The sequence below is a fragment of the Heliangelus exortis genome, chromosome 1 (genome assembly GCF_036169615.1).
Source record: "Heliangelus exortis chromosome 1, bHelExo1.hap1, whole genome shotgun sequence".
NCBI classification, from domain to species: domain Eukaryota; kingdom Metazoa; phylum Chordata; class Aves; order Apodiformes; family Trochilidae; genus Heliangelus; species Heliangelus exortis.
Genome location: NC_092422.1, coordinates 88,589,416 through 88,601,692, shown reverse-complemented (window position 1 = coordinate 88,601,692; position 12,277 = coordinate 88,589,416). Strand labels below are relative to the sequence as shown.

At 38.5% G+C, this 12,277-nt stretch overlaps 1 protein-coding gene across 1 annotated transcript in view; it reads right to left on the bottom strand.

The window, feature by feature from the left end:
* The window catches only part of DSCAM (DS cell adhesion molecule), a 450,058-nt gene that overhangs the window by 40,655 nt on the left and 397,126 nt on the right, over positions 1-12,277 (bottom strand). Inside the window, exons 24-27 of the mRNA XM_071752599.1 lie at positions 10,769-10,867; positions 10,016-10,204; positions 7,429-7,719; positions 2,067-2,243 (exon numbers count right to left, since the gene is read on the bottom strand). Coding sequence (XP_071608700.1) covers positions 2,067-2,243; positions 7,429-7,719; positions 10,016-10,204; positions 10,769-10,867 — 756 coding nt within the window. The remainder of the gene's footprint in view (positions 1-2,066; positions 2,244-7,428; positions 7,720-10,015; positions 10,205-10,768; positions 10,868-12,277) is intronic.

Below are 12,277 nucleotides of genomic sequence, written 5' to 3'. Positions count from 1 at the left end.
ATTTGAGTAAATAACATTAAAATACTGCTTTGACATTTCTCTAGAGCAAATTCTGCTATTTCAAAATATCTTGATAACAAGGTAGCACAATGCAAAAAATTAACACAGCAGCCATTTTACATGGGTGTCAACATGATGAAACTGCCAGGTAACTGAGGCATAACAATCTGGATCATCAGATTGTTGGCCACATTAGCAGTGTATCTGCATGAGTATCAAGACTACAAGCCATACACAATGGAGAATGTTATCCTGTTGCACTGTAATCAGAGAATTGCCAGATGATCTCAATGGATAAAATGTTAAAAGCAAACTTAAAATAATGCTGTTCCCAGATAGGTGACCTTTGCAGATACAGACTGAAGACTAAATGAAAAGAAGAAAGGCTCCTACCTCTATATGATGCTGATATGTATGCTGCTGGAATACTGTGTTAATTTCTATCATACATAGATGAGGAAAGCTACCTAAAGACTGCAAAGAAACCAGCTGAAAACCTTGAAATTAATGAATGATGGGAAAAATACAGAGAAAAATTAAAGAAGATTTATCTGCTTCATTTACCAATGAACACATTAAGAAATTACTTGGTTACCAGCATGTATAAGGAATATAACTGGAAGTTAGATACAAAAAGGAATTTTAATTCTTGTATAGCAGACATAGGTATAAGAGCACCAGATGGCTGGGATGTAGAGCTGTACCTTGACAAATTCAGATAAGAAGTGAGACACAACTTTCACAGAAATGTTAGTTAAATATTGATGACTTTTATCAAAATGAATTCTTTGTCACCGCCTATGTTTGATCAGATATTTTTCTCAATTCCTATATATATATTCTATATTCCTATATTTCCTCTATTCTGAGAGGAAATACTTCAGAGAAGTCTTATGTTCTGCAAAAGCCAGACTGTCTAGTCATCATCAGCCTTCCTTAAGAGACTCTAAATCAAGAATCTGTGACTACTTGTAAAATAACCATGAAAAACTAGATGTGCGCAGCCATAATTTCCTGGAGCCAAGAAGCTGAAAATATCCTGCTCATTACTGGATGGAATTCCACAGTATTTCTGAGAAGAGAAGATAACACTTTCTTCACCCTTAACCCACCACTTTTTTGATGAAAAAACTGCACAGAAATAAATGAATTAAAAGATTTTGAATGAGAAAGTTGTTATCCAAGCTAAAGCATCCAGATGCCCTGATTCCCAGAGATGTAGATGGACCATAAGGCCAGTTATCTCTTTGATCTATGAATTTGCCCATACCTAAAAGCCCTGTATCTCTCTTGGTTTTTTTTTCTTTTATGATTTGAAAGACTTTTTCCCAAACACCTTCACAGTAAGGTCTGCTGTTTTATGCTAGTGCATAACCTACAGGGCCAAGTGCAAAAGTGGCAGACTGCAAGGATCAAATACCTGGTTGTGGTTCAGCCAAGGGTATTTACTAGAAGATTTATGAAATATAAAGAATTCACAGACCAAAGATTATTCACCTAGCAAACAAGTGAATTTTAATGCAGATAAAACTACAGAAAGGTCAGTGAACAGTGAAGTGTAGATGCAAAAGTTCTTCTATAGCACATGATGGGTAAAAAGATGTGGCAACAAATCTGAAACTATCTGGTTGTGTTTTCTAGCCTACTAACGTGGATACTTTCATTTTATAATTTGAGAACCACGGTTTGCACCTGCTGGAAAACCAAAATTCCTCCATCTATGGAACATCTGATTTTACTCTTTGAAAGAAAATATGATTTGAGGTTTTTGAGACCAATCACAAGGGAAACAAAACACAACAACGACAAAAAGGGAAAACAAACACTAACAAATGAGAATTATTTTCCTTTCCCTCAGTAAAACAAGAACAATGGATACAAGAGTAATTTTTTTGAAATTTACTACCAAATGAAAAGTAAGGGATTTCTGCAGAACCGCAAGTGCTTCTCTGCCTCACATCTGTTCCGTACTGCAGGGAAATAACATCAGTTATTTGCAGCCCTACTCAAACTTTCATGTTCAGGGGATGCATATGCAGAGACAAGTGCCACAGCTCTGATCTTACCTCGCAGCCTCTTCAGTCTCTGCTCTCTCCTCCTCCTCCGCACGATCAGCAGCATCACAAAAAGCAGCAGGACCCCAACCAAGATACAGGAAATGGTCACCAGCATCTTTAGCCCTTCGTTGGTTGCCAGCCCTTCCTCACTTTGCACAACTGACTTAATGAGTGGAGGGATCGTACCTGGAAACAGTGTCATGATATTAGATGCCTAGTAATGAAGACAAAACATTGAGTTCTCAGGGAACACGGCATGTTAGGTGCTTCAGCTGCGTGCAGAATATTAAGAAGGATTTTGCATGTTCAGGGTAGACACTATGTTTGCAACTGTAATGGCCGTGCACATATGAGCTGCCACACAGGCAACAAGTCACGGATTGCAGAGACTCAGAGGTCTTCAGAAACCAAGAAGTGCATTCGTTAATGAAAGAAAACCATGCTCACTCTACAGGCAAACAGTAAAAATTATTCTAAGTAATGTTAAATTGTTTCAAAGCTGTTAGAGATCTCAGACATGCTGCCTATGCTTATTACTCCTTAATGTGGGAAAATAGCATAGTTGCAAAATATTCATACTTTTCTGCTGGGCTTTTCTTTACAAGGAGCATATTTGACAAAGCTTATTTTCTGCTACATAAATCACATGAATCCTTTACACAACAAATTTCTTATACCATGTCTTAGGGGTGCAGCAGTGATATTGAGCTGAAATTCAGATAGCCAACCTGGTGCTAATTTGCTAAAGAGTGGCTGACGTAATACTCACCAGTAAAACAGGAGAGGAACACTTCAGAGAAACAATCAAATTTTGAGAGGGAAACAATGGAAATAAATCTACAAACTACTGGCATTGGCAGGCAGCTGACTTTTTCATTTTTGGGCATATTTGCATTTTGAATATACTTGGCTTCCTGGTGATATATAATACTTGAATGTTTCAAGTATTTTTTCCTTTGCTTTTAAAAACATGAGAAGAATGCAGCTCTTTTTCTTTGGAAAGCTGCATAGTCATAGAAGGCTCATCCCTCATTTCCTGATTACTATTAAAATTCTGCATGTAACCACAAGTGAGGCTATAAAATGCAGATTTGTTTGAAATGGGTAGAAACACAAAAGTATTGTGAACTGTGATGACTTTCAATGGAAACTATTAAATTTTAATCTGCTTCTGAAACATAAAAGTGGCTACTTACTAAAAGGACAAGAGGGTGAGAAAGAAAAACACACACATCCTTTTTTCCATTTTAGTTGCTGCAATGAGTGATATAGGTATATCTCATTATGTACCATACATTATTAGAAAAAAAACCCTGCGATATGATGCAGTACAATGTGAGTGCCATAACCACAGTGAAAATGTAAAATTCTAAGCCATGTTTTTTTCAGAAGAGCTATTTGAGTTGCACATAATGAGAAAAGTTGCTCCCTAGAGGAATGGACATAAAAAGAAAAGGTACAATAATCCAAACCTGTATCAGATACTTTGGGAAATTTCTTTTCTTGAAATTGCATTTTGAGTATTTTTCTACTGATCTGTTGCAGTTCTCCGCCATAATTTTCCTTCTTTTTCTAATTTTCCATTTCTTGGAATAAACACACAGGATGTTTTTTTCATCTTGTTTTAGCTGAGATGCAGATTTTGTATTACTCTTAGAAACAGAAAGAACTTCAGGCTCCTGAAGGTGATCCTAATAACTGTCTCTAAATCCTCCTAAATCCTCCTAATACTGAAAGGCCAAACTTTTCTCTGACTTGAAGTCACACGGATGGTTGGCTAAGGACTCTTGTGTTCAAGATCACCTAAAATTATGTCTTGCTCTCCTTAATACTTTGATGAAAAACAAATTAAGAGTGGCCTTAATTTCAGTGAGGCCTTAAGTGTTTAAGTAAGTTATTATCATTTTCCATACCTCTTCCAAGTAAAGTTGAAACTCGTAATGCTATATATGGGCTTATAATAATAATTTAAAAAGTACTGCAAGTTTATATATCCTGCACATTATCCATCTGTGGATTAAAAAACCCCAAGACTACTCTCTATTGAGAAAACACCATTTCAACACTTTTTTTCTCACCCTACATGTTGGTTAGGATGGGAATAATCAAAGCTTTTCCCAGAACAAAAATCCAGACAGACTGGGAGGATGTTTTTTTCCCAGGTGAATTCATCATTGCCTTTAGATAGCCTGCTTTTCTGGTGCTTCATAGAAGTTATAATTTGAATGTCTATGGCCCCATTTTCCCCTATGTTGCAGCCCTTCCAACATTTCCCATTGGACCGTGTGATTTTAGGACTACCAAGTGTTTTCCTCTGTTCTGTGTCCTTCATGGTAGGAAGTCCCCTGGTGGGCTAGAATCAATCAGCATGGTTTAAAGCAGCTGCCACCCTGATATGAATTAATATCAGGGATACCGAGTGGCTGATTTCTGAGTTGGGTAACTCCTTTGCAGTGCTACAGACTACAGCTGCACATTGCTAAAAATATCTCCTTAAGTATTGAGCGCAAATGTTCTGAAAAACAAAGGGCAGGAAGGTCATAAAATCTGTAAACTGAAAATGGTTAGCTGAAATACTTAGGAACAGAAAGCAAAAATTTTCACGTAGATCTGTCATTAACCTTTTGACCCAATTCACCACGAGGAGATTTAAGGTAAAGGATACTTAGCCCTGATATTTCTCAGGAGCTCTACCACAGATAACAATCAGCTACTTCTCTCCAAACAAAATGACTGAAAGACCACATAACTCAAGCATTTCTACCGAGTTTACAAAGGCTTTATCTTAAGACTGCTAAAGCTCCTAAGCTTGTTCTTAGCATTTGGTGTCCTAGAACTTCTCACACACGTATTACCTAATCTTCAAAGTACTATCCTTGTTTCTGTTTTATCCTAAGGGTGGCTGTGACCCTTAGAAGCTCGAAGGCACTAATCTCATATCACAAGAGGAATCAGTGGTAGAGGTAGGGTTAGCATAGCCAAAAATTTCCACTGGTATGCTTTCTGCAAGTGAAAAATTGCCATGAAAGCAAATGTTTCTGCATGACACATTAATAAAAAATGTTGATTTCTAGCCAGACACACACTCTGAAGTGCCCTAAACCTATGCAGTTTACCAAAGAACAAATGAATCTGGGGCTGGGACTCCGCAGGGACAAATTTTTCTTTAGAAGCCCTGAAATAGCTGTCTGAGATCCCTTATGTGGGAATAGATTATCTTCACTTTCATTAATGGCAATAATAAGAATTAGCTTATCATTTTAGTTCTGTATTAAATACAACAAATACAGAAAATTTAAAGCCTGAAATTTGCTTTTCCAGCCATGTTTTCCTCTCTCAGTGTTGCAAGCAGTATTTGACATCAGGATACCTCTCTAAGGTACAATATAGTCCTGGCAAAGCATGCTTGACAAACAAAACCATCAGTGCTGTAAATGAGAAATTTTCTAGCTGACCAGAAGCAATGGCCCAGTAAATTTAATGCTAAAAATGTATTTTTTTGTTTCATTTTCCCACTTGTAAAGTTGTCATGCAGCAACACACAAATAAAATGGCATGCAGGTCACAGTATGTGAAATCAAGGTAAGTATCCTCTCTTAAATAAAAAGCACATCCTGACAACATTTCAAATCACTTCATTTCAAGCATACATTTTATTTCACTGCTGTCAGTATGTGTTGAAGCCTCTGGACCTGCATTTTTATATAATCTCATTTTAAGGTATGGCTTAAGACCGTTTGTCTCTGTCATATGTATGTAACAATGGTGGATGTTAAAAAAATGCCATTGAAAGTGGGATGCTGCCAGTACAAAGACACCAAAAAGAAAAAGAGGATCTAATAAGTAAAGTGGTAGGAAAACTCATAATATTTAATAGAGTTATTACTGATGGCATCTGTACTGCTCAGTCAAATGGGTCCTAAGTCTACTTGGCAAGCCCTGGCAGCATTTGTATAACAACTACTTGCATCTTGTTTTCTGAAGTGCTGAGACAAAATCTCTTTCTTAATTTTTTAGAGTGTCTGAAATAAGACTGTGAGGCAGCTTACAGAAATGAAGATTTCCTAGAGAAACCTGAGGGGATGTGCTGTTTGCAAAAGGCTGAGCCATGAGGGCATGCACCATTATTTGCAACAGATGAATACCTAGCGCAAAGTCTGGTGTAGTATTTAAAGATGTGTAAGGTGTGGAGGCTTAAACCCTGACAGACTCATAACCCACGGTTCTGACTGGGAGTGGTCCCTGCTGCTTGCTCTTTCCTGCACAGTACATAGTTACTGTCCTGGAGACTGCTACTGGTTTGTTTAGGACCAAACAGTGGCAGGGAGATGTGTTACCAACACAGAGGTATGAGCACTTGTCAATTTGGTGCTGTCACTGGACAATTATCAGTTCTTGGTTGAACTTGCTCACTAGTCCTGTTGTTTAATCTAACAGTACAGACATCACCAAGCGATTGCACAATACAGAATAATATCCCTGGCAACACAACAACATTTTACACTGCATGTCTCCAGAAAAGCTCTGGCAATTCACACTAGAGCAATTCAAGAGACTGCCATCTGGCGCCATCTGTACTGCCTTTTCACCAGGAATACGGTTATTTCCTAGTACCAGAGTCAGCAGAAGCACCCATGTGCCACCATCACTTCTAATAAATCTGCCAGGCTATGAGCCGGAGTGACTGACAAATTGTCATGTTTGCCCTTGCCCTCACATTCTGGCTTTTGCAGGGTGGGTGGTAACCCTTGGCAGGAGGGCAGGATGCAACAGTGCCTTCAACTCCTGTGCCCTGCTGCTGGGCATGACAAAGCCATCTGTCATGGACATTAGATTCAGCCTCTCCTGCCTGTAAACATGGATAATAGCATTGCCATTGCTTCGTCCTTGGAGGATGTTGTCCGGATGCTTTCCTGGAAGACAAGCTGGTTAGCTGCTCTGCTGTGGCACATAATGGGTTTTGAGCTGTGTTACAAGGCCATTGCATGGAATAGCAATGAGGCCCCTCACCTACATGAATGGCTGCAGGAACTGATTGCATGGGAGACAAAAATTTCATGGAAGAGATGCATGAAATACTACCAAGTGCTTCTGTGACCACTGGAACTAATGACACCTAATTCCCTGTGGTTATGTGTCTCATTGTCAATTGACTTTGGTGAAGAGCTTTTTCCTCAGTGAGGACAAATAAACAATTCCTCTTTTCTGCCTGGCAGCCTATTGTCATGGCCAGCAGATTAAAAAAGGATTTTATGGAGATTTTATGCGGGGGGGGGGGGGGGGTGGGAGATAGAAAGACAAGCAAGAAGATAACAAAAGAAACTTAACTAAAAAGAGTAGCTCAGACATGCAAATAAAAAGATATACTTACTGCCATCGTAATTAAGGGTTGCAAATTTGGCTTGTTTCTCTGCACAGCCAGCACTGTTGCACACTCTCATCTGCAGCTCATACCAGGTTGCCTCCTGGAGGTCATACAGTATGTAGGACTTCGACAGGGATGTCCGCTGAGCAGTTGTCCAGACCGTTGTCCCGAACGGGCGGTACTCCAGGGTGAAGGAGGTGATGGGGCAGCCACCATCGTTCCAGCCTATCAGGTCCAGCTTCACTCTTGTGGTGTTGATGCTAGCAAAAAGCTCTTGTTCCTTTGAAAACTGTGGTTCTAGAAGCAGTGAGACATTTCAAGTGAAATGCTCAAGTATTACAGATCTAGGACTCTCAAAAACATAAAATCAAGATAATAATTTCTAGGACAAGCTTAACTTCATCTGAAACTCAGTACCTATTGATATTCAACTTCTTCCCTCCTCCTACACCCCACCTCACTTCTTAAATATGTTCTCACACTTTATGCCAGACTCACAAACCTAGATTTTCAAATTCAAATGTGGAAAAAAACCCATCCACACATCTCTGCATGGCCATCTCTATATTGTCCTGACATGCCAGTTTGTGTGGACTGGCATGAATCAACTTGTAAATCTAGCACAGACACTTCCTATTGCAAATACTCCTGTTCACTACTTGAAGATTGTCTACTGGGTTTCAAGTCTTCTTCTCAAGTGGAATTTATATAAAATTTTGTTTGATAGTATGGAGACTTTCATGTAAGGAAAACAACAATTTTTAAGAATTTGCAAGTAAAAATAAATTTAAAAAATATATTGACATTGCACATGTTATGTTTAAAAAAAATATATAATTTAAAATCTGCATTTCTGAGTTAAGAGGGTTCCATTCAGAAAGGAAATAACATTTCTATTTACTTGTCCTGCTTTGGGATCAATGTTGGTTTCTGTTGATATACACATCAAAGGTTTATTTTGAGAGTTCTATGTAATACACAAGGGATGACAGTAAAAATAGCAAATTAATATTGACATACTGACAATAGGTAGACAAGACAGGTCATCAACATATGATAGATTAAATGATACGGTAGAACACTTAAAAGTATTATTGCTTTTTGCTTAGAAAAAACAAAATATTTTTACTACTGGGAGTTACATCTAATGTGATAAAAATTATCTCTAATGCAGTTCTTTATTCTATATAATAAAGGATAACTTGTCCAATGAGAAACTTTCTGCAATTCTTGTGCTTTGATACACCAAAGTGCACATTCTTTTCTAAATTCTACTTCTAAATTCTCTTCTAAATCCAAAAGAAACTGGTGATTCCTCTTTGTATTATGAATGACTTCAACTGACTCTGTTAATAGCTTTAGACAGATGCTTCTGGAACTCTCACATCAACAAGAAGGACCTCAGCATTAGAGTTCACACAGTACCTGGTTGTCTGTAAATGTAACACAGGTAGTTTCTAGGCCTGGATATCATGTCCCAGAGAAACTCAAAAGGTGAGGACACCTCCTTTCTCATGAAACATTGGGATGTTGTATGAAGCACGTGTAAACCTTATATTTCACAAAAAGAAAACTAGAACACTCAGCTTCTCTAAATGTCCCTTTTAAGGTCAGCAGATCCTTCTCCCTGACTATTCATCATCTCAGCATTTACACAGTTAAGCTGATATCTTCTCTGAGCATCAGCAAGTCATACCTATCACACCTATGCATACTAGGTCTTCCCTATACCATTTAGTACCAAATGAAATGTTCACCTTGCTGTGATGCTTGGGAGATGTGTAGCAGCACAGGTGTGATGACTAGCATGAAGATGGGGAGATGTACCTATCACAGTAAATTATCTTCACTTTGAAACTGTTCCCAATTCGGGGTCTTGCAACCAGTGAAGAGATGCTTCTTTAAAGTGAGATGTTCTTTAAAGCATTTTGCAAAGCTACTCCCTTTTGCAAGACTTTCCAAAGTGCTTCTTTAAGAGGGGCTCTTGCAAAATTTGCTCATAATCCTGACACATATCTTCAATGTGGAACTGCCTCAGCAGCCTATGGGACCCATTTCCAAGTCAGCTAAGAATTTCACAAATTTTGGCTGTTTCACCTTGCAGAGCTTTATGTAAACTCTTGCTACTTTTTTCTTACTTTTGATATCTGTTCAAATGGTGCTGCTTGCATGGCACCTGCAATACCAGCTTGGAGGAGAAATGAGAAATTGTCTCTCTTTCCTGTACACATAAATATACTCCCCACCTTTCTTCAACATCCAGACAAATAAAACTCTGAACTTTTACAACAGGAGAGGAAAAAAAAAATGGCAGTAGAAGTAGTTGAAATTGCTATAGAGTATGATAGTAGCAACACTCTCTTCTCAAATATCTACCAACTTGTCTTAGAAAAAAATTCTTAGACAAATAAGGAAGTAATATCAGCTGGTGTATCCTTCAAGTCCTGCAGCGACAGCCTCTTCTGTTACAGCATGGACAAAACTGAAAATGTTTCCAAAGCCATTAATATTAAAATATCCAACACTGTCTTATCATCATGTACAGCAGAATGCAAGAGTTTTAGGTCAGTAAATGGGATGGAAATCAACGTACCTTTTCCAAGTGTTTTCGCCTCAATGATCTCGCTGATGCGCCCTGGCCCCACTCCGTTCTGAGCAGTCAGAGTAAACTTGTACCAAGTGCCACATTTCAGTGTTTCTAAACGGTACGACCTCTCACTAGGGCTAATGGGAAAACTACCCCACTGCTCACTGTTATCTTCTGAGTACTGCAATATATAACCTGAAGGAAAGGCAAGGATGGCAAGGATAAGCCAGACACAAATCACAAATTCTGCAGGTGACATGACAAGTCATTTTCAAGACCTAACAAAACTAGAAAAATCGCATGCAGAGGAAGACATACAGTTCTCCTCTGAATAAAACCTACCAGGCAATACATTTTGCCTACCCTTACAACTGCTTAAATACCATTTTTGTGATCACTTCAAAAGGAAAAGAAAAGACTAGACGTTTCTAAATACCCTTCAATCAGCAACAAAGACCAGATGACGAACCTGGACCCTCAAAAATGAATGGTTACAGATTACACGTCTGAAAAATCAGAGAGAGTAACTGTCATAACAGCTGAGGGCATGCTGGAATAAAGTGATTAAATCTGTAATTAAACCACCACAAAGAGAAACTGCAATTTACTGAAAGCTGTTATTACGACGGTAGTACACATTAAGTGCTGACAGTAACACAGTTTGTTTTCTTTCTCCTCTTTGTAGCCATTCATAATTACATACTAATTCTATCAACATATGATAATTTCTTAAGTTGCAATTAATTTCAGTTATATTACCTCGGATAGAACTGCCACCATTGTCTCCAGGTATCCAGGAAAGAGTGATAGAGGAAGATGTAGTTTTGGAAACAGTGAGTCTTGGCTGGTCTGGGGGAACTAGATGGAAAATAGTTAAAAATAGAAAATAGATTCAAATGATTAGATGTGATCTTAATCTATTCTAACAGTCATTTATCAAATAACTGTTTTGAGTTGCAAAGAATGCAAATGATTTCTGTCAAAGTGTCTATTTAGCTGACATCTTTGGTTAAGACAAGAGCCAAGCTCTCAATTTTTATATTTAATGTTCTATACAATTTTTTTCTTTCAGTTCTTAACCCTTGCTTTCCTCTAAGCTTTTTGTATTTGTCATGTCAGATGCACATAGCATATGAGCTACCCAGCCATAATTTTCATCTGTTTTAGAGAGAAGCTTAATTCAGTGGCAGGAAGCAGATGTCCACTTGCAAATGATGCTCCACACATGTATATATTTGCAGACTATTATGGCAAAAGTAGAAAGAAAAAAAAACAGTGGATAATGAGAAAAAAAAATAATAGTGGATAATGAGTTTCTTCCAAGGTAGACATGAGGGCTATCTAGATAATGTAGGTAGATCTGTCATTGGTGCCAGACCCATACCTCTTCCAGATCATGCCATGTAGGCACTGAGGCTATTGGTATAAAGAAGACACAACTTTATCAGCAAAGGCTGAACACACTTGGAAACATTCAGTTCTGCTGCTCCCCATGAACATTATGGCTGTGTCTAAACTGCAGAGTGTGACAGAGCACTGGAATAAGACAGAGGTCTCATCTCCCATCCTTTACCTAGTGTCCAGTTTCCTTTGGAGGAAAATAGGTCATGGAAGGGTAGCATGAAAGGGAAGAAGGAGCCATGCTATATCCCAACAAACCACCTAGGGTAGGGGTGGAGGCTGGGAATTGGGACAGAAAATTAGGGCTGGAAATTGAACCACAAACTGGGACAGTTTGGGTTCAGCCTAAGTAGCCTCAGATTACACCACTGAATGATGGTTGGGTTTCCAGAGCTGAGTGCTTGGGGCAGAAAGCAGCAAAGTAGCCAACTTCTTTTTCACCTTGACAAATCTATCATGAGCCCATATGATCCTACTTTAGATATAGTTTGGAAATGTTATCTTTGACTTCTCCCTGACTCATTTAGCTACTCCTGTTGTTCAAATGAGGTAACCAGAACCACAGCACAAAACCAGTAAGGCCATGGGGGACAGTGTTTGCCAAATTAGAGAAGAATGGCAGGTGAAATTTCAAAGAGCTCGTAAAATATTTATTAGAACCCCCAAGGGTAAATATTTACTAATGCTTCACCCAACTGTTCTATGATCTGCAATCCTATGTTTAGAAATTGAAAGGGGGAGAAAAGGGAACACTGTGATTTTAGAGGTCATTTCCAACCGGGAAAATTCTAATTGTCAGTAAAGTCCACACAGGCCTAAACAGTGCAGAAGGTAAAACAAAAAAGGCAGTTTATATTCTAAAGGAAA